The sequence below is a fragment of the Hemitrygon akajei genome, chromosome 6 (genome assembly GCF_048418815.1).
Source record: "Hemitrygon akajei chromosome 6, sHemAka1.3, whole genome shotgun sequence".
Taxonomy (NCBI): domain Eukaryota; kingdom Metazoa; phylum Chordata; class Chondrichthyes; order Myliobatiformes; family Dasyatidae; genus Hemitrygon; species Hemitrygon akajei.
The window spans coordinates 85457254-85479477 of record NC_133129.1 but is presented as its reverse complement, the minus strand read 5'-3'; the positions used below and the strand labels follow the sequence as shown (position 1 = coordinate 85479477).

General features: G+C 45.0%; 1 protein-coding gene across 1 annotated transcript; it reads right to left on the bottom strand.

Moving 5' to 3' along the window:
• Nucleotides 1-923: 923 nt before the first annotated feature.
• Nucleotides 924-22186, bottom strand: cyb5d1 (cytochrome b5 domain containing 1). Its single transcript, XM_073048731.1, has 4 exons — nt 21834-22186; nt 21011-21087; nt 9346-9564; nt 924-1270 (listed from the first exon to the last, which is right to left on the bottom strand). Exons 1-4 carry the CDS (start codon nt 21976-21978, stop codon nt 1040-1042), a joined length of 672 nt encoding a protein of 223 aa, XP_072904832.1. The 5' UTR covers nt 21979-22186; the 3' UTR covers nt 924-1039.
• Between the last annotated feature and the right edge of the window lie 38 nt (nt 22187-22224).

Genomic DNA, 22224 nt, shown 5'->3' with positions numbered 1-22224 from the left:
GTTCTACAACACTCCCTGGGGCCATGCCATTTACTGCTCTGGTTTGAGTTACCAAAGCACAACACTTCACACTTGGTCCAGGTGGAATTCAACTTGTCCTTCTTTGGACAACTTCCCCAGCTGATATAGATCTTGTAATGAAAGAAGGTTGTTATAGCCAGGGACAAGCTCCAAATTAAATGCTCCAAATGGTGAGCACCTCAAATAGCCTCTGACAACCATGTCCAGCTCCTGGCTTTCACACATGGCTTAGCTACCGTGGAGCTGTTTCTACTGACAGGAGAAGGGTTACTGGTGCCTTAAAACCAGTCGCTTTGGCCAGATGGGGCTCATCAGCCCTGGTTGGCAGCTCATCTCGGAGCAGGGGAGCTCTGGTCTCAAACCTCTGCTGCCTTGCAGCTATACCCACTCATGGGAAAGTTTCAGGAGTAAACCCTGAGGGTTAAGTCCGGAGTTGGACTCCCTAAGGCAGTCTTACATCGAGTTTAATGCTGACTGGCAACTCCTATGACACCGCTGGTGCCAAACTATATCAGTCTCTGCCGTTCCTTTGGGTTCATCAGATGCGAGGAGAGATGGAGCTTTCTTTCCATATCATACTGACCTGGCTTGCATATTTGACAGCTAGGATGCAACATCCACGGTTGACCCTGACCAAAGGAGGCCTCAGACTGTAAAGAAACATTTTAACATCTTCAGAGAGCAGGGGTTAGGAGGAAGTGAAGGGAGCATAGGGTAGAGAACAAGCTTGCCTGTGCCAGTTTTAATGCTTCAAAATGAAGCACCTCATCTCTCCCCAGTCAGCATCAACCTCCTCCTTGAACGCTCACCCCCAGCTTCCTCTTTTTCCCCATGCCACTGGTAACACAGAAGGATTCCTTACTGTCTGAGAGTTAGCTATACAGTGCATTCTTAGGGAATGACTAGTGACAAAGCTCATCTTTATTGGACAACAAAACATTCTTATATATTTAACACAGGGAGGAAGCAGGGCAAAGGTGTTGAGAGGAAACACCCAGTCTGCTGTAGTGACTGAGGCCTACAGCTCTGTAAGGTCGTCATTGAGATAGAGTAGAATGGGCTGGCGGTAGTTATCCGGCTCCATCTGCAGCTCATAGAACATCTCGTCCTCATCCACGATCCCATTCTCCTCCAGAGTCTCGTCCATGTCCAGCTTCACTCCATCATACTTCCAGGTATAGCTTGCTGCATGAGCGTTGTACATCAGGTACCGCTCCAGGATTTCATTTATTGTCTCCTCACTGCAGACCTGGCCAGTGACCGGGGAAACAAAACAACACCATTGGATATCACATTCTCCTTTTAGGATTCCACCACTTGCCACTAAAGAGAGTTTGTGTCTAAAACTTTCAATTAATGTTTTTCTAGTCTTCCAGTTCCAGATAGTTGTTGAGTCCAACTATCTCTTCCTATAGGGCTTTAATCCAAATGTCCCATCCTTTCTTGGCCCTCTGTAGGTTAGACAACAGTTCTACCCATCCCTCTCCCTTCCTGAAAGCATCAACTACAGTTGGAAAGGCCTGACCTGATTTAATTCTCACTTTCTCTGAGCCACCTCCCCAGTTCTCACTGTTTCCTTCTGTGTCCTTGACTAGTGATATTTCTCAGAAGTCGGTACTGAGACCTCTGCTGTTTGTGATAATATGTGAATGGATTTGGATGGAAACATGGATGGGTGGGTTATTAAGTTCACAGATGCAGGAAGTGTTGTGGATGCTATATGACCATAAGATATAGGAGCAAAATTAAGCCATTTGGCCATCAAGTCTGCTCAGCCATTTCATCATGGCTTATCCATTTCCCCCTCTACCCCAATCTTTTGCCTTCTCCCTGTATTCTTTCATGCCCTGACAAATCAAAAACCTGTCAACCTCTGCCTTAAATATACCCAGTGACTTGGCCTCCACAGCCACCTCTGGCAACAAATTCACCACTCTCTGGCTAAAAAAATTCCTGCTCATTTGCATTCTAAATGGAGTCTCTCTATTCTTAGGCTATGCCCTCTGGTCCTGGACTCTCCCACCAAAGAAAATGTCCTCTCCACGTCCACTCCATCGTGGCCTTTCAACATTGATAGGTTTCAATGAGATCCACCCTCATTCTTCTGAATTTCAGTGAGTACAGGTCCAGAGGCCAATCATTCTCATAAGCCACTTCTGAAACCTCTCTGACATCACACATCCTTTCTTAGATAATCTGAATATGGGCAGAGAAATGGTGGATAGAGATTAACCCAGCCAAGTACAAGATAGATCAAATGTAAGCAAACAGTACATTGCTAATGGCAAAGCCCTTAGTGCTGATGTACAAAAGGATATACGGTTCAAATTCATTGCTCCTGGGAAAGTGGCTAGACAGGTTGATAGGGTGGTTAAGAAGGTATATGACATGCTTGCCTTTATTAGTCGAGGCACTGAGTTCAAGAGTCAGGAAGTTAGATGTATATATCTTAGCATAAAATGACAGGATGTGATTCTGCTTGTTTTTTTATGTTTAGTTTTTCATCTTGAATGTGTTTTGTGTTCTGTGATGCATCTTAATCTGAATTGGGAAGGATGAGCTCAGGTGAAATACAACTGCAGCTTTTTAAAACTCTGGTTAGGCTGTATCTGCATTATTCTGGTCAATTCTGGTCCCCTTTCAGGAATGATGTATGTGTAGGTTTGGAAAGGATGCACAAGAGGTTCAACTGGATGCTGCCTGGATAAGGGAGCATCAGCTATAAGGACAGGTTGGATGAACTTGTGTTGTTTTCTCTGTAGTGCTGGACACTGAGGGGAGAACTGATAGAAATTTAAAATAAAACAAGAGGCAGAGACGAGGTGGAAGACCTATACCTGTTTCCCCAGGGTTGGTTTCCCTGGACTGAAAGATACAGTGAAGCAAAATCCAGCAGGTGATGGGTGGATCCACGTGAAGAGGGGTGATGGGCAAGTGGAGGAGGGGAGAGTGGGAATAGTGACAGAGGCTGGGAGGTGATGCGTGGATCTAGGTGAAGGGGGTTATAGAGAGATGGAGCAGGGGGGAGTGGAAATAATGACAGTGATGGAGATGAGAGATAGATCCAAGTGACAAAGGGTTGCAGATGGTGGGATCTGATAGGAGAGGAAGCTGGAGTATGGAAATGAGTAAGGGGGGGGGGGGTGAAGAGGCAGATTTGATCCCATAATAAATTCCAGTTCACACCGCTGATCGTGCACCAGTATTGTGTGTTTCACAAACTGCCAGTTTATACAGAAGGGAAGATGGTTCCAATAACGAACACAGACAAGTTCTGCTGAGCTGTAGGCTGACAGATGGGAAGGGAGATCAGCCTAAAATCCAGCATAGAGACACCGGGCCAAATAGCCTCCTTCATTGATATGTGTGATTATGTACAGTATGTGAAGTAGCCCAGTCTGAGTATCTCCTTGAGATAGAAGAAATAAGAGACACCAGACATTGTTGAGATACAAGAGTGAAAGACTGAGAGACAATACACATTGGCCTGTGGACTGAGAGATCAGTATTCTCTCTGAGACTTTGAGACTGGGAGACATCAATGTGCATGCATCCAGTCAGGGGGGTGTGCGAGACAGCAGGACCTTCCTGTTTCTGAATTGCTATTGGTTTCAAATCTAGGAACCCCACCATCCCTCACCCCCAGACACAACATTACTGAGGGCATTGTTCACCAAACTAACCGCAGTGGGTCACAAAGCCGATTAGTAAGCATCTTTACAAGCAGATTTATTAATGGGCCATAAATGCTGCTCAACATGCACAAAATGCTGGAGGAACTCAGCAAGTCAGTCAGTATCAATGGAGAAGAATAAACTGACCATGTTTCAGGCCGAGACCCCTCATCAGGACTGGAAAGGAAGGGGGCAGAAGTCAGAGTAAGAAAGTTGAGGTGGGGGGGGGGGGGGGGGAGTACAAGCTGGCAGGTGATAGGTAAGTGCAGGAGGGTGGGCGGTTGGTGGAAATCACTCTATGTCCTTGTCCACCCATCCCTCCCCACAGAGCACTCTTTTGGCACATCTCTGCAACTGTCATAAATGCTGACTCATTTGCCCCTACACCCCCTCCCTCATCACCATTCAGGGCCGCAAACAGACCAGGTGAGGCGAAACTTCATTTACGAGACTGTCGGGGTCACTTCCCGTATCCTATGCTGCTGGTGCAGCTTCTCTACATCAGTGAGACTCATCATAGATTGGGCCACTGCTTCATCGAGCACCTTCGCTCTGTCTGCTACAACAGCCAGGATCTCTGAAGGCCATCCATTTCATTTCGAGTTCCCATTCCCACATTGACTTGTCTGTCCATGACCTCCTCTACTGCATGATGAGGCCAAACTCAAGTTGAAGGAGAAATATCTCATATTCCAAACAGGAGACAATCTGCAAATAGGTAACAAACCGGGTCAGGTCACAGATCTGTCAGTGGGTGAGCATCTGGGGGACAGTGAACACCTGACCTTTAGCATTATCATGGAAAAGGATAGAATCAGAGGGGACAGGAAAATTTTTAATTGGGGAAGGGAAAATTATGAGGCTATAAGGCTAGAACTTGCAGGAGTGAATTGGGATGATGTTTTTGCAGGGAAATGTACTATGGACTTGTGGTCGATGTTTAGGGATCTCTTGCAGGATGTTAGGGATAAATTTGTCCCGGTGAGGAAGATAAAGAATGGTAGGGTGAAGGAACCATGGGTGACAAGTGAAGTGGAAAATCTAGTCAGGTGGAAGAAGGCAGCATACATGAGGTTTAGGAAGCAAGGATCAGATGGGTCTATTGAGGAATATAGGGTAGCAAGAAAGGAGCTTAAGAAGGGGCTGAGAAGAGCAAGAAGGGGGCATGAGAAAGCCTTGGCGAGTAGGGTAAAGAAAAACCTCAAGGCATTCTTCAATTGTTGATGTTCTGGAGCATGTTGATATTAAAGGAGAGGAGGTGTTGGAGTTGTTAAAATACATCAGGACGGATAAGTCCCCGGGGCCTAACGGAATATTCCCCAGGCTGCTCCATGAGGCGAGGGAAGAGATTGCTGAGCCTCTGGCTTGGATCTTTATGTCCTCATTATCCACGGGAATGGTACCGGAGGATTGGAGGGAGGTGAATGTTGTCCCCTTGTTCAAAAAAGCTAGTAGGGATAGACTGGGTAATTATAGACCAGTGAGCCTTATGTCTGTGGTGGGAAAGCTGTTGGAAAAGATTCTTAGAAATAGGACCTATGGGCATTTAGAGAATCATGGTCTGATCAGGGACAGTCAGCATGGCTTTGTGAAGGGCAGATCATGCCTAACAAGCCTGATAGAGTTCATTGAGGAAGTGACCAGGCATATAGATGAGGGTAGTGAAGTGGATGTGATCTACATGAATTTTAGTAAGGCATTTGACAAGGTTCCACACGGTAGGCTTATTCAGAAAGTCAGAAGGCATGGGATCCAGGGAAGTTTGGCCAGGTGGATTCAGAATTGGCTTGCCTGCAGAAGGCAGAGGGTTGTGGTGGAGGGAGTACATTCAGATTGGAGGGTTGTGACTAGTGGTGTCCCACAAGGATCTGTTCTGGGACCTCTACTTCTCGTGATTTTTATTAACAACCTGGATGTGGGGGTAGAAGGGTGGGTTGGCAAGTTTGCAGATGACACAAAGGTTGGTGGTGTTGTAGATAGTGTAGTGGATTGTCGAAGATTGCAGAGAGACATTGATAGGATGCAGAAGTGGGCTGAGAAGTGGCAGATGGAGTTCAACCCGGAGAAGTGTGAGGTGGCACACTTTTGGAAGGACAAACTTCAAGGTAGAGTACAAAGTAAATGGCAGGATACTTGGTAGTGTGGAGGAGCAGAGGGATCTGGGGGTACATGTCCACGGATCCCTGAAAGTTGCCTCACAGGTAGATAGGGTAGTCAAGAAAGCTTATGGGGTGTTAGCTTTCATAAGTCAAGGGATAGAGTTAAAGAGACGCGATGTAATGATGCAGCTCTATAAAACTCTAGTTAGGCCACACTTGGAGTACTGTATCCAGTTTTGGTCGCCTCACTATAGGAAGGATGTGGAAACATTGGAAAGGGTACAAAGGAGATTTACCAGGATGCTGCCTGGTTTAGAGAGTATGGATTATGATCAGAGATTAAGGGAGCTAGGGCTTTACTCTTTGGAAAGAAGGAGGATGAGAGGAGACATGATAGAGGTGTACAAGATATTAAGAGGAATAGACAGAGTGGACAGCCAGTGCCTCTTCTCCAGGGCACCACTGCTCAGTACAAGAGGACATGGCTTTAAGTTAAGGGGAGGGAAGTTCAAGGGGGATATTAGAGGAAGGATTTTCACTCAAGAGAGTGGTTGGTGCGTGGAATGCACTGCCTGAGTCAGTGGTGGAGGCAGACACACTAGTGAAGTTTAAGGGACTACTAGACAGGTATATGGAGGAATTTAAGGTGGGGGGTTATATGTGAGGCAGGGTTTGAGGGTCAGCACAACATTGTGGGCTGAAGGGCCTGTAATGTGCTGTACTATTCTATGTTCTATGTTCTAAGTGCTGGAAATCAAACAAATACACACAAAAATGCTGGAGGTACTTAGCAGGCCAGGCAGTATCTATAGAAAAGAGTAAACTGTTAATGTTTTGGGCCAAGACCGTTGATGCCCCTCCTCCCTTCTTACCCCATCCTTGACATATTTAGTTGTTTGTTTTTTTTCTCTCTCTCTCTGCCCATCACCCTGCCTGTTCTCCATCTCCCTCTGGTGCTCCCCCCTCCCCCTTTCTTTCTCCCGGCCTCCCATCCCATGATCCTATCCCTTCTCCAGCTCTGTATCACTTTCGCCAATCACCTTTCCAGCTCTTAGCTTCATCCCACCCCCTCCAGTCTTCTCCTATCATTTCACATTTCCCCCTCCCCCCACTACTTTCAAATCTCTTAGTATCTCTCCTTTCAGTTAGTCCTGACGAAGGGTCTCGGCCCAAAACGTTGACAGCGCTTCTCCCTATAGATGCTGCCTGGCCTGCTGTGTTCCACCAGCATTTTGTGTGTGTTGTTTGAATTTCCAGCATCTGCAGATTTCCTTGTGTTTACCCTTCATTAGGGCTGGAAAAGAAGATGAAAAGTAAGAGGGTGGGGGCGGGGAAGAAGAGGTACAGGGTAGTAAGTGATAGGTTAAACTGGGACGGGGGAGGTTTGATGTAAAGAGCTGGGAAGTCAATTGGTGAAAGAGATAAAGGGCTGGAGAAAGGGGAATCTGATAGGAGAAGACAAGATGCCATGGAAGAAAAGGAAGGGGAGGTGATGGGCAGGTAAGGAGATAAGGTGAGAGGAAAATGGGAATGGGGAATGGTGAAGTAGAGGGGGTGGCATTTACAGGAAGTTTGAGAAATCAATGTTTCATCTCGTATTCCATCTGTGTAGTCTAACCTGATTAACTTTCAGGTAACCACTCCCATTTCCCAACCCTTTTTTTTTTGTCCCATTTTGGTTTCCCTTTTACAAAACACTCAAAAATTTCTGGATGTACTATGGACAGCATTCTAACTGGCTGCATTATTGTTTGGTAAGGGGAGTGGGGGGAATGCTACTGATAGACCTCAGTATGTGCGGTTGGGAGACTGTAGGTCTGACACGGTGGTCAGCAGCACAGGGGCGCCGCAGGGAACCGTACTCTCTCCGGTCCTGTTCACCCTGTACACATCAGACTTCCAATATAACTCAGAGTCCTGCCATGTGCAGAAGTTCGCTGATGACACGGCCATAGTGGGGTGTGTCAGGAATGGACAGGAGAAGGAGTATAGGAAACTGATACAGGACTTTGTGATATGGTGCAACTCAAACTACCTGCGTCTCAATATCACCAAGACCAAGGAGATGGTGGTGGACTTTAGGAGATCTAGGCCCCATATGGAGCCAGTGATCATTAATGGAGAACGTGTGGAGCAGGTTAAGACCTACAAGTATCTGGGAGTACAGTTAGACGAGAAGCTAGACTGGACTGCCAACACAGATGCCTTGTGCAGGAAGGCACAGAGTCGACTGTACTTCCTAAGAAGGTTGGCGTCATTCAATGTCTGTAGTGAGATGCTGAAGATGTTCTATAGGTCAGTTGTGGAGAGCGCCCTCTTCTTTGTAGTGGCGTGTTGGGGAGGAAGCATTAAGAAGAGGGACGCCTCACGTCTTAATAAGCTGGTAAGGAAGGCGGGCTCTGTCGTGGGCAAAGTACTGGAGAGTTTAACATCGGTAGCTGAGCGAAGGGCGCTGAGTAGGCTACGGTCAATTATGGATAACTCTGAACATCCTCTACATAGCACCATCCAGAGACAGAGAAGCAGTTTCAGTGACAGGTTACTATCGATGCAATGCTCCTCAGACAGGATGAAGAGGTCAATACTCCCCAATGCCATTAGGCTTTACAATTCTACCGCCAGGACTTAAGAACTTTTTAAAAGCTATTATTAATGCTTTTTGAGACGGTGATTTAGATGCATATCATATTTTTTTTACTGAGTTAAGTATTGTATGTAATTAGTTTTGCTACAACAAGTGTATGGGACATTGGAAAAAAAGTTGAATTTCCCCATGGGGATGAATAAAGTATCTATCTATCTATCTATCAGGATCGAAAGAAGCTGCAGGGAGTTGTGAACTCTGTCAGCTCCATCATGAGCACTAGCCTCCATAGTATCAAGGACATCTTCAAGGACTGATGCCTCAGAATGGCGGCATCCATCATTAAGGACCTCCAACACCCAGGTCCCACCTTGTTATCATTGCTACCATCAGGTAGGAGGTACAGAAGCCTGAAGGCACACATTGAACAATTCAGGAACAGCTTCTTCCTCTCTGCCATCCAATTCCTGAATGAACATTGGACCTATGAACACTTTGTCACTACTTTTTTGCTTCTGTTTTTGTACTATTTAACTTATCTATTTGATATATATGTACACTTACCATCATTAGCTTTTTTTTCTCTATTATTATGTATTGTAATGTACCGCTGCTGCAAAGTCAACAAATTTCACAACCTCTGCCCTTAATATTAAACCTGATTCTGATTCTCTTCTCCTTGACACTCTTGACCAAGCCATCATGTCCCCCTGGTTTCCCACTTCCTTTAATGTATGGTCCGCTGTCCTCTTTGGCCATTTACCTCTCCCACCTTCCACCAGCCAGCTTGCACTCTTTCCCCTCTCCTCACCTTCTTATTCTACAGCTCAGTGTCATACATAGTGCAGTACTTCTTGCTTATGAACTGTTCCTCAAAAGGGAACAGGCATGCCCTACATATTTAACAGCTGATTAATGATACTGCAAATACCCCTCCTATCTAGAATGACCACAGGGCATTCTGTACCTCGAGCACTTGTTCCTGGGCTGTGAGAGTGTTGATGATCCGGATGTATCTTGTTTTCTCGCTTAAAATTCCGACCTCGTACTTTGGGTCTTTCCACCAGGGTGTCCCGAAATTGTTAAACCAGTTGCTCTGCGGCATTGGTGGGGGGATGTGGATGAAGCGGCCACGAGGGGTGTGGTACTTCTTACAGTTGGTGAGCTGGTCGATCTCAATGCGGATCTGCGTTGGAAGTGAAGAGGTAAATGTTTGGCTCCTTCAGTCCCAAGCCTCTAGATAGATACAGTATGTCTCCCTTGGGTGAAGGATTAAGAACAGGGGAACACAGGAAAACAGGTGCAGCTCCTTGAGCCTGTCCCACCATTCCATAAGATACAGAAGCAGAATTAGGCCATTTGGCCCACAGAGTCTGCTCCACGAATCAATCATAGTTGATGTTTTCCCCAATCCCATTCTCTACCTTAAATACACCCAATGACATGGCCTCCACAGTTGTCTGTGGCAAAAAAATTCCAAAGATTTACCACCCCCTGGCTGAAGAAAATCCACCTCATCTCAGTTCTAAAGGGATGTCTCTTTATTCAGAGACTGTGCCCACGCATCCTAGATTGTCCCATTGATGAAAACATCCCCTCCATGTCCACTCTATCCAGGCCTTTCAGTATCTGGTAGGTTTCACTGAGATCCCTCTTTCATTCTCCTGAACTCAATCAAGTACAGGCCTAGTATCATCAAACACTCATCGTATGTTAACAGTTTCATGCATTCCATGCCTAATCTGCCCAACCCAGTATCAGTGCCAGTTCCCACAGCCCTTGATCTTTCAGACTTATCTGCTTCATTAAACTCCCCCAGTAATCCAGATTTCACAATGTAAGGTCTCGCTACCCTATCTGTCCCAGAACCAGAGTGGAAGTCAGAGGAGCGAGGGTCAGGAAGAGAAGGGCTCCACAAATACAACCCTCTAAACTCTTCCTGTATGTTGCAAGGTTAGTTAGCAAAGGGAAAATTGAGAAAAAAAAAACTAAATATTTTTAGCTCACCTCCTCGGAGAGGTTTGTCAGATTTGGGAGCTGTGGCGAGACCTGACAAAAGTGTAGGGAATTCTGAGGGTCAGGGTCTTTATCCCAGGATGGTCATGAGTTTAAAATGAGAGGAGGAAAGTTAAAAGAAGATTGCAAGGCAAGCCAGAAGTGCTGGGAGCAGTTGCTATCGCAATATTTAAAAGGCATTTAGATATATATTTGATTATGCAAGGAATGGAGGGACATGGAGCATGTGCAGACAGAAAGGATTAGATTAAATTGTCATCATGTTTGGTACAGACATTGTGGGCCGAAGGGCATGTCATGTGCAGAACTGTTCTATGTTCAAAAATGAATGGCTGAGTGAGCGGAAATGGTGAACAGGATTCAAGGCAGTCAAAGAAAGAGGAGGCTTTTTGACCTCGAGACCATTTGGTCACTCTTCTGGATCACCCTTTCCCTTTAGCAGTTCCATAACATTTAATCACTTTGCCCAACAAAAATCTGACCATCACTTTTTAAATTTTATATCAACCCAAGACTCGATGGCTTTCTGGGGACAGGCACCCACTATTCTGGGTGTGGATAGGTGCCTCCCAGAACCCTGGTTCTGATTTTTAGGCCATTTTTAGTTATTTCTGAACGTCTGGCCATTGCTGGAGACTTGGAGACGGTTTGATGTGGCAGAACTGACATCAGGCCTGAGAGCAAGGGAAGACCCAAGGTTTGATCAATTTAAGCGCCAGGCCAAATTGGAAAGGTTAGTTACAGGCTGAACTTTGATTATAGATTGTTCTTATTCTAGACAGCTTCCAGAAGGCATCTTTTCTCTTTCTTACTCTCTACACAATTACACCTTTTAATCATCTTCAACAGCTCAATTACAGCTTTGCATTATATACTTGAGAGAATACAAACCAGATCTCACTTATAATATAAGGTAACAGACACAAAATGCTGGAGGAACTCAGCAGGTCAGGCATCGTCTATGGAAAAGAATAAACAGTCACCATTTCGGGTTGAGACCCCTCACCAGGGGTGTCCTGAAGAAGGGTCTTGGCCCGAAACATTGACTTTTCCATAGATGCTGCCTAACCTGCCGAGTTCCTACAGCATTTTGTTTTGTGTTGCTCAAGATTTCCAGCATCTGCAGACTTTCTCGTGTTTCTCTTTTACAATATGTAATTGTTTGCTCTTCAACTAAGGTGGTGTCTCTGGGATTTCCCTCACTGTGACTGCTTTACACCAACAGTTAAACTTGAGCAAGTAGACTTACCTCTCCCAACACTGTGTAGTATCTCAGTTGGCTCATGGACCTTTTGACATTTTTGGCAATGGTTTATTTCTGTTATATATACCAAAATACAGCCAAAGTTTTGGTTTGCGTGGCTTCCAAACAGAGTATTTCAATATCTACAGGCAAATGAGGAAGCAAAAGGAAAGCAGAATAGAGAGTTACAGTGCAGACTTTCAAGTAAGGTCCAAGGGCCATGGCAAGGTAGATTGGGAGATCACCTATCACCCATAACCCATGACCTCTACTAGTACTCCCACCCAACCTCAGTGGAAAAGCCTGCTTGCATTTACCCCTCATAATTCATAGAAACATAGAAAATAGGTGCAGGAGTAGGCCATTTGACCCTTCGAGCCTGCACCGCCATTCAGTATGATCATGACTGATCATCAAACTCAGAATCCTGTACCTGCTTTCTCTCCATACCCCCGATCCCTTTAGCCACAAGGGCCATATCTAACTCCCTCTTAAATATAGCCAATGAACTGGCCTCAACTGTTTCCTGTGGCAGAGAATTCCACAGATTCACCACTCTCTGTGTGAAGAAGTTTTTCCTCATCTCGGTCCTAAAAGGCTTCCCCTTTATCCTTAAACTGTGACCCCTTGTTCTGGACTTTTCCAACATCGGGAACAATCTTCCTGCATCTAGCCTGTCCAATCCCTTTAGAATTTTATACGTTTCAATAAGATCCCCCCTCAATCTTCTAAATTCCAGTGAGTATAAGCCTAGTTGATCCAGTCTTTCTTCATATGAAAGTCCTGCCATCCCAGGAATCAATCTGGTGAACCTTCTTTGTACTCCCTCTATGGCAAGAATGTCAGATTAGGGGACCAAAACTGCACACAATACTCCAGGTGTGGTCTCACCAAGGCTTTGTACAACTGCAGTAGAACCTCACTGCTCCTGTACTCGAATCCTCTTGCTATGAATGCCAACATACCATTTGCCTTTTTCACCGCCTGCTGTACCTGCATGCCCACTTTCAATGACTGGTGTACAATGACACCCAGGTCTCATTGCACCTCCCCTTTTCCTAATCGGCCACCATTCAGATAATAATCTGTTTTCCTGTTCTTGCCACCAAAGTGGATAACATCACATTTATCCACATTAAATTGCATCTGCCATGAATTTGCTAACTCACCTAACCTATCCAAGTCACCCTGCATCCTCTTAGCATCCTCCTCACAGCTAACACCACCGCCCAGCTTCGTGTCATCCGCAAACTTGGAGATGCTGCATTTAATTCCCTCGTCTAAATCATTAATATATATTGTAAACAACTGGGGTCCCAGCACTGAGCCTTGCGGTACCCCACTAGTCACTGCCTCCCATTCTGAAAAGGCCCCGTTTACTCCCACTCTTTGCTTCCTGTCTGCCAACCAATTCTCTATCCACATCAATACCATACCCCCAATACCATGTGCTTTAAGTTTGCACACTAATCAAGAGCCTATATTCTTCTATAGAATTCTTAAAATTCTATATACCGCTAACAAATCTCCCCTCAGTCTTATGGAACGGAAGCTGATTTTCATGATGAACTGGGCTGTGTCCACAACTCTGTGCAATTTCTTGCGGTGTTGGGCAGAGCGATTGATGTACCAACATTTCACATGGCCATGTGTACAGGCCATGGACGTGCGGTTTAGAGGCCTGGAAGCCTGGAGACGAGCACAAGCCCATGATTGCTTCCCTCCGATCGAGGCATCAAGGGCATGAGCCCATGATCGACTCCTTTGATTCCCTCCATTTGAGGTGTCAAGCAAGGCTGAAGTCGATGAGGATGAGAGTGGAGGACAGGCAGGTGTTCGGTGCCATCTGCTCACATTTGCCCGCTCTTCCTCTCCCTCTCACTAGCTGCTGTCGGAGGGAAGTGCAGGAGCCTTGGGACTGCCTGGATTGATTGGCAAAGCTGAGGACTTGTGTTGTTGAACTTTGAGGTTCCTGTAGCATGTGCTCCTGGATTCTGGTTACTCTTATTTTTTGCAGTTTTTGAGTGGTTTGATTGTGGTGATTGATGTGGTCTGGTGAAGAGTGGACCTGCGCCCTACAGTGGGCTAGTAGCTGGGCACTGAACTGAACTAAACTGAATACTACTGGACTCCTGGTTTTATAGTCTGTGTGTTATTCACTCGCTCTTTGCCATTTGTTGAACGTGTTCATTTTTTATCGCATTGGGTGTCTGATGTTTTCTTGAACAGGTTCCATGGTGTTTCTTTGTTTCATGGTTGCCTGTGGGAGGAAGAATCTCAGACTGGTTTTCTGTATACACACTTTGATAATAAATGTATTTTGAATCTTTTATATCAATTACTGACTTCTATTATTAGTTGAAATTTGAAGCTTCTGGGCTTATTCCCAAGGTCACCAGTGTCACTAATGCCAATTTGATTCACATCACGTGACACGACACACAACTAAGGGCAATAAATGCAGGCAGGACCAGGCAACGTGCCACCGTCATACTGAAGATCAGTGATCCACAACTAGCAGCAACACTGCCATCTACCCAACAGTGTGAAATAATCTCCCAGGTATGGCAAAAGCTGGACAAACCCATCCATCTAATTACCACTCAATAAGTCTTCTCTAAGCCTTCAGCAAAGCGATGAATGGTGTTGTTAACAGTGTCTTCAAGCAGCACTTACTCGGCAATAACTAACCACAGATGTTCAGCTTGCATACTGTCGTCATCATTCCGTTCCAGTCCTTAGCTCTAGCACACACGTAAGAACAGAATTATAGAATTCAAAGTAAATGTTATTATCAAAGTACATATAGGTCACCATATACAACCCTGGGATTCATTTTCCTGTGGGCGCACTCAGTAAATTTATAGAACAGTAACTATAACAGGATCAATGAAAGATCAACCACAGTGCAGAGGCAACAAAATTAGAATAGGAATTCAGGTTTATTATCACCACTATGTGTCGTGAAATTTGTTAACTTAACAGCAGCAGTTCAATGCAATATATGGTAATATAGAAAGAAAGAAAGAAATTACAGTAAGTATGTATTTATATATAAAATACATCATAGTGCAAAAAATATATATATTTAACAAAACAGTGAGGTAGGGTTCAATATCCATTTAGGAATCATGTGGCAGAGGGGAATAAACAATTACGTACTGAGTGTGTGCCTTCAGGCTTCTGTACCTCCTTCCTGATGATAACAATGAGAAGAGGGCACGTCCTGGGTGATGGGGGTCCTTAATGATAGATGTTGCCTTTTTGAGACACCACTCCTTGACATACCAAATCTCCTCAAACTCCTAATGAAACTCCTAATAAATAATGAGAACATGTGATAATAAGATAAAGGGGAGAATATTGGTTGTGGAAAACTTCCCAATGATGGGGCAAGTGAGTGTAGTTATCCCCTTTTATTCAAAAGCCTAATGGTTGAGGGGTAAATAATGGTTCTTGAACCTGGTGGTGCCAGTCCTGAGGCTCTTGTAACTTTAACCTGTGGCAGAAATGAGGAGAGAACATGTCCTGGGTGGTGGAGGTCCCTGATGATGGATGCTGCTTTCCTATGACAGCATTTCATGCAGATGTATTTAATGGTTGAGAGGGCTTTACCTGCGATGTACTGGGCCGAATCCACTAGCTTTTGTAGGATTTTCCATTCAAAAGCATTGGTGTTTCCATACCAGGCTGTGATGCAGCCAGTCAATACACTCTCCACTATATATCTATAGAAGTTTATCGAAGTTCCAGATGTCATGCTGAATCTCTGCAAACTCCTAAGGAAGTAGAGGCGTTGCCGTGCTTTGTTCAACAAGCTGATGGTGGCTGTCCTTGACGTCATTTGAGAGAGTATCATCAAGGAAACTGGGAAGAGCAGAGGTTTATAGGTATCCAGTGCATTTACTCCAGTCATTGGAGTCACACTTTATACAGAGGAAGGTGGTTGTTGTCAAATATTTTCACCCCGAGGCTGTGTTCTTGGGCCAACCATCGCTTAATTAACAAATGTTCATTCAACACAAAATCAGAAATGGGGAAATTTCAATTCAATTCCTTAGCAAACTAAGCAGCTGCTTATATGCATGGAGCCAAACCCAGATTCCAGATAATAACATACAAAATGCTGGAGGAACTCAGTGGCCCAGGCAGCATTCATGGAGGGAAATGGACAAGTGATAGGTAAAATGGGGAGGGGTGAAGTGAAAGGCTGGCAAGTTGATTGGTGAAAGAGATACAGGGCTGTGGAAGTGAGCATCTAATAGGAGAGGACAGAAGGCCATGGAAGAAAGAAAATGGGGAGGAGCACAAGAGGGAGGTGATGGACAGGTAAGGAAAGATGATGAGAGAGGGAAAAGGGAATGGGGAATGGTGAAGGGGGGTAGAAATTGACATGTCAGAATGGGAAGTGGAATTAAAATGTGTGGCCACTGGGAGATCCCACTTTTTATGATGGACAGAGTTTAAGTCCTTGATGAAGCGGTCTCCCAATTTATGTTGAGTCTCACCGATATACAGGAGGCCACACTGGGAGCACTGGATACAGTAGATGTCTCCAACAGACACACAAAATGCTGGAGGAATTCAGCAGATCAGGCAGCATCTATGGAAATGAATAAACAGTTGATATTTCAGGACAGACGATGTTTTGGGTTGAGACCATTCACCTGGATAGATAGAACTTTTATCCCACTGTAACCAGATTCTTGAATGGACCTTATAAATTAAAGACAAATCGTCGATCTCATAACCGATCTTGCTGTGGTCCTTGTATACCATTTGCCTACCTTCACTGCACTTTTTCTATAACTCAACACCATATTCCATATTTTTCTGCCTCAATAAACTTACGTATAGATGATCTGTATAGCCGGGGGTGGTAGTGTGGATAAGCTCCCACTACCTATTAAATGCTCCTAATGGTGTATGCCTGTAACAGCCTCTGGTAACCAAGTCCAGCTCTTGGCCTTCATGTGTGGCTTAACTATGAAGCCCAGAGTAACCGTTTCTTCTGGTAGGAGAAGGGGCAAAAGCAGGTTACCGGTGCCTTAAAACCAGTCGCTTCAGGCAGATTGGGCTTGTCAGCCGTGGTTGGCAGCTCCACTGCCTTCCACTCATGGGGAAGTTTTCAGGAGTAAACCCTGAGGGAAAAATCCAGAGCTGGAATCCCTGAAGCAGTCCTACACTGAGTTCAACACTGAACGGCAACACCTGCCTCACTGCTGGTGCCAAACCGTATTGTCTCGGCTGTTCCTTTGGATTCATCAGATGCGTGGAGAGGGGGAGCTAGCTCCGTGGGCAACAGCTTTGTCTCCATATTGTACTGGCCTGGCTTGCATATCACATAGTCAGCTAGGATACAACATCCACGGTCAACCCCGACCAACAGAGGCCTTAGAGGAATGTCTGTATAAATGACACGCAAACAAAGGCCTCTCACTGTACCTTGGTACACCTAACAATAAACCAATTGAGAGATAGAGGGTGCTAAGTGACAGGTAATATTCATGTCAGGTGGTAGTCAGTGACCAATAAGAGAATTAAACCAGCTACACTCCACATTCAAAGCCATTAAAATCATTCTGGTCTCCACCAACAACATTCAAGAAACCTGAAATCAGCTAGGATTAAGTGGATAGTTAATTGGCACCTCATCAACTACCCTGAATATTTTCAGCAAATTTTCATGGGCCAAGGGGTCTGTTCTTCTGCTGTAAAGTTTTATGTTTTATTTTCACTCCCTCCAGTGGATCATCTACAAAATGCATTGCAACTACTAACCCGGGCCACACCTCCCAATCCCATGATAGACAAGGGAAGCAGGCGCAGGGAAAGATCAGCACCTACAGCAAGTCCAAGTCCTACTCTTTCCCAATTTGGAAATATATCACCGTCCCCTTCCATCACTGGATTTAAGCCCTGGATATCCTTCTCCAACTGTGGGAATACTTTAACTACAAAGACTTGCCACTAACTTCTGGAAGATAACTAAACTACAGTACTGTGCAAAAAATTTTAGGCACACACATATAGCTAGGGTGCCTAAGATTTTTGCACAGTACTGTATTTGTCAACGTGGAGCAGTGAGCGAGTTTGTAAATCTGGGAGCAAAGGATGTTGGGAATGGCGAGTGTGGAGTGCTGCAGGAGCGGCGTGGGACAGGTGACAGAGGAGTGCCACTGTTGGGGGTTAGTGTGGGTGCAGACACATCCAGCCTTGAGGCACCAGGCAAGGTCCTTTGATTCCAAACAATTTGTTTATTGATCATTACAGAATGCCTCTCTGGTGTTTCCTGCTCCCTCCCCTCTCCCTGCCCCCTTCCCAGTCTCAGTCCTCAATAGAGACCCACATCAGAATCAGGTTTATCATTACTCACATATGTAATGAAATATGTTCTTGTACAGTGCAATACATATTACTACAGTACTATGCAAAAGTCTTAGGCACTCTAGTTATTTTTATGTGCCTAAGACTTTCTCACTATACTGCAGGTAAGAAATGGTGAATTTCCCAAAATAATTTCTTTAAATCCTCCCTTCTATTTTCATGTTTTGTTCAGAGATAAAGATTTCATGTTAGTTTATTGTCCTACACACCAGAAAGTAGTGAAATTCCTTGTTCAATGAAGCAAATGCAGATGGTAGACAGATACATTATTGATCCCAAATGAAATTACAGAGTCACTGTAGCATTACAAGAGCACAGATACACAAATATTAGAAGTAAGAAAGAATAAAAAATAAATTACCTCAAACCTCTCGTAGAAGTAATCCTACGATAAGAAGTGGATACGGCCCAATCCATCATGGGTAAAGCCCTCCCCACCATAGAGCAGCTGACACAGGAGGGCAGCATCCATCATCAGGGACCCCCTCCATACAAAACATGCTCTCTTCTCACTGCTGCCATCAGGAAGAAGGTACAGGAGCTTCAGGACTCACACCACCAGCTTCAGGAACAGTTATCACCCCTCAACCATCAGGCTCTTGAACCACTGAACTTCACGCCCCATCATTGAAGTGTTCCTACAACCTATGGACTCACTTTCAAGAACTCTTCATCTCATGTTCTCAATATTTATTGCTTATTTATTATTTCTTTATTTTTATATTTGCACAGTTTGTTGTCTTCTACACACTTGTTGAATGACCAAATTGGTGCGGTCTTTCATTGATACTGTTATGATTATTATTCTATAGATTTAGTGCGTATGTCTACAAGGGTTGTATATGGTGACATATATATGTACTTTGATAATAAATTTACTTTGAATACATACAACAGAATGGCGCAAAGATGGTAGTTCAGTCTGAAATAGTGCAAATAGACAGTAATGGAATAATAGAAAGCAGTAGAATTAAGAGTCCAAAAACATGGCATTCCCACCAGGAAGGGGAAGTGAGAGAGGTGACTGGTTCGGGAGTCTCACAGCTGTTCTTCAATCTGGTTGTCCGGGCTTTCAGGCTCCCTTTTATAGATGCTGTTAAGTGCATTGAAAAGGCAAAACCAGACAAAATAATTGTGATAAAAGCGAGCCGTAATTTTTCTTTAATAGTATGGATGTATGAGCAAGCAAGAGAAGATGTTTACAGTCAAACTGCATGCAGACTAAAGCAATCAAACTTTTACACATTGTGAACCAAGCAACCATACATGTACGTATCTCAACCAGAGAAGTACCACAGAGATTCAGAAAAACCTTCCCTTCCCACCAGTTTTATGAACATGTAACTTGGTACCACAAGGAAAGATGAAGCAGATAACCAAGATGCTTTCATGGTCCAACTGGACAAGTTTATGAGGTAAACGAAGAGGAGGACAAGATCGGCATAAATCTCACAAGTAAGCCCTCCATCTTGACCCTAAGCAACATTTCATGCTCCCTTATCATCATCATGTGCCGCATCGTATGACGTGGGCAATCATGTGCTTTCCATGACCATGATTGCTGTTGGCAAATTTCTCTACAGAAGTGGCTTGCTATTGCTCTCTGCTGGGCTGCTGGGCAGCTGGGCAGTGTCTTTACAAGACAAGTGACCCCAGCCATTATTAGTACTCTTCACTGAGTGTCTGCCTGGTGTCAGTGGTCAAAGAACCAGGACTTGTGATATACACCACCTGCTCCCATGGCTTTACGTGATCTTGATCGGTGGGGGTGAGCAAATCAGGTGCCACACCTTGCCTAAGGGTCACCTGCAGGCTAGCAAAGGGAAGGAGCACCTCACACCTCCTTTGGTATAGACATATATTCACCCCGCCACCTGCTCCCTCACTAGTTCTAAATCCTGGAATCCCTATTTCAAGGTAATATTGGGAAACCTTCAATCCAGAGAGTGCAGCAGCAGAAGGGTACAGCTCCCCACCTCCTTTTCAAAGATGTTCTGGACTGTGCATGAGCTGCATTGGCCACTTGGATAAATAAAAGGAATTGCAGGCTAGTCAAGACAAATGGTTCATTGTGGTACTCAACTACCCAGAGTTGTTGGATAACACAATTCAATCAACACCTTTGTAATTGGTTCCTTTCTGACAAGCTGCCAGATATGTTATTTATTTATTAGTTTGTTTAGTGGAATAGGCCCTCCCAACCACAATCCCTGATTTGGATGTGACAGTTGTGTAGTGGTTAGCACAACGTTCTTACAGCTTGGGTCACCAGAGTTTGGAGTTCAATGCTGGCATCCTCTGTAAGGAGTCTGTAATCCCTGCGGAATGTGCAGGGTTCCCCTGGGTGCTGCGGTTTTCTCCCTCACTCCAAAGACAAAATGGTTACTAGGTTAATTGGTCATTACACATTGTCCCATGATTCAGTTAGGGTTGATTGGGGTTGTCAGGGACTGCTGAGGGAAGCATGGGTGAAAGGGCTGCAAGGTGCTGTATCACCAAATAAATAACATTTAACCCTAGCAAAATCACAGGACAATATACAAGATCAATTAACCTAATAACCGATCTTGAGTACCTGGGGAAAACCCATGCAGTCCACAGGGAGGACATACAAACTCCTTTGCAGAAGACACCGGGATTGAAAGTTCAAATTCTGACACCCGAGGCTGTTATAGTCATGTTAACCACTACGCAACCATGGGTGGTTGTCAGGATTGAGATATTATTCAGTGCAAGAGCCTGGTGGAAGAAGGTAATTGTTTGCAATTATTAGGTACCATCAGCACACTTGATCCTCTTCTCCACAAGGTGAAACTAACACAGTCAGAGAACCATACCACACAGAGGAAAGCCCTTCGGAACAAACAGACAGACATACTTTATTGATCCCAAGGGAAATTGGGTTTCATCACATCCACGCTGACCACCACCTTTCCATCTTTACTTCTGTCACACAATAGCCTCCTAAGCTTAAAACTCTACTCACATCTTCTCGTTCCTCATCGAACCAGTGGCTGATGTCTTGCCCAGCTGCTTCTATAATGGGTTTCAGCAGAACATCACCTAATCGTAAGAATAGAGAATGAGAATGGATGAAGGAAGAGGAGAAAGTAAAGCCAAACAGTCTGAGCACACCCACACTCTCCATGGAGTCAAGTGGGGGGCAGGGGGAAAGGGGTGGTAAGCAGACCTCAGGTCTTGTTACCCAACCCAGGTGGGCTTCTAACTCCTCAAGGGAGAAGGGATCTTTGACCTCGGAGAGGATGAAGAAGAGGTTAATCAGAATATTTGAGAGTATTAACCACAAGGAGAAGTTGGACAAACTTGTTTTTTTCCCCCTCTCTCCGTACGTTTCTGAATAGCCAATTAGAAACTGGTCAAGATGGCGCAAAGCTGTGCTCTCCATCGAAGCCCCAGCTCATACTTAGTTTTTCTGTTAGGATCACACAGCTGCCATCAGGTAGAAGGTATTAGAGGCTCAGGATTCACTCCAACAAGTCCAAGAACAGTTATTATCCCTCAACCATCAGACTCTTTAATAAAATGAGATAATTAGAGTCCAGTGGGGAAGACTGATATACCCACGTTGCTCCCTCAGCTCTGACTGATATACTCCCGGTGCTCTCTCCGCTCAGACTGCTAAACCCACGTCGCTACCTCGGTTCTGGCCGCACGCTTTGCAGCGCTCCCTCAGCTCCGGCTGCTCGCCCTGTGGCGCCCCCGTAACTTTGACCGCTATACCTACGGCGCTCCCTCCGCGTAGGCCACCACCCCGGCGCGCTTCCTCTCGGATCATGAAGCTCAAATACCTTGGAACTCCTGGGCCAGTGGGGTGAGGTCGTACACCCTGCCCAGGTAGGACACCCACAGGTCGTCCACCGTGTTGTGCACCGCCACCTCATTCGGAGAGTAGTAACGGGAGTGCAGCATGGCGCTGGCGTCCAACGTCACCATGGAGACGGCAGCAACTGCAGTGTCCGGTCGTAAACTACAACTACCGGTACGCTCCGCGTGTCCCTAGCCGAATCAGAATACATCATTCATATTTTAAATATTATTTTAATCTCATGTATAAAACCGTAACCAGCGGATGCAAGATATTTAACTTAAAATCTTGAGTGAAGGAGGAGCTTCAACAGTTTTCGCGATGTTTGACTGGTGGGGCAGCCTCGCCCATGAACGATAAGAAGAATCCATTCT

Bases quoted from the DNA above. Each gene is read 5' to 3' on its own strand.
- cyb5d1 (XM_073048731.1), bottom strand. From the start codon at position 21,978: ATGGTGACGTTGGACGCCAGCGCCATGCTGCACTCCCGTTACTACTCT. The intron at 21,088-21,833 runs GTATTTGAGCTT...TCTTACGATTAG, and splicing joins ACTGGCCCAGGAGTTCCAAG to GTGATGTTCTGCTGAAACCC. The intron at 9,565-21,010 runs GTGAGTAGAGTT...CTTCCAACGCAG, and splicing joins TCGATGAGGAACGAGAAGAT to ATCCGCATTGAGATCGACCA.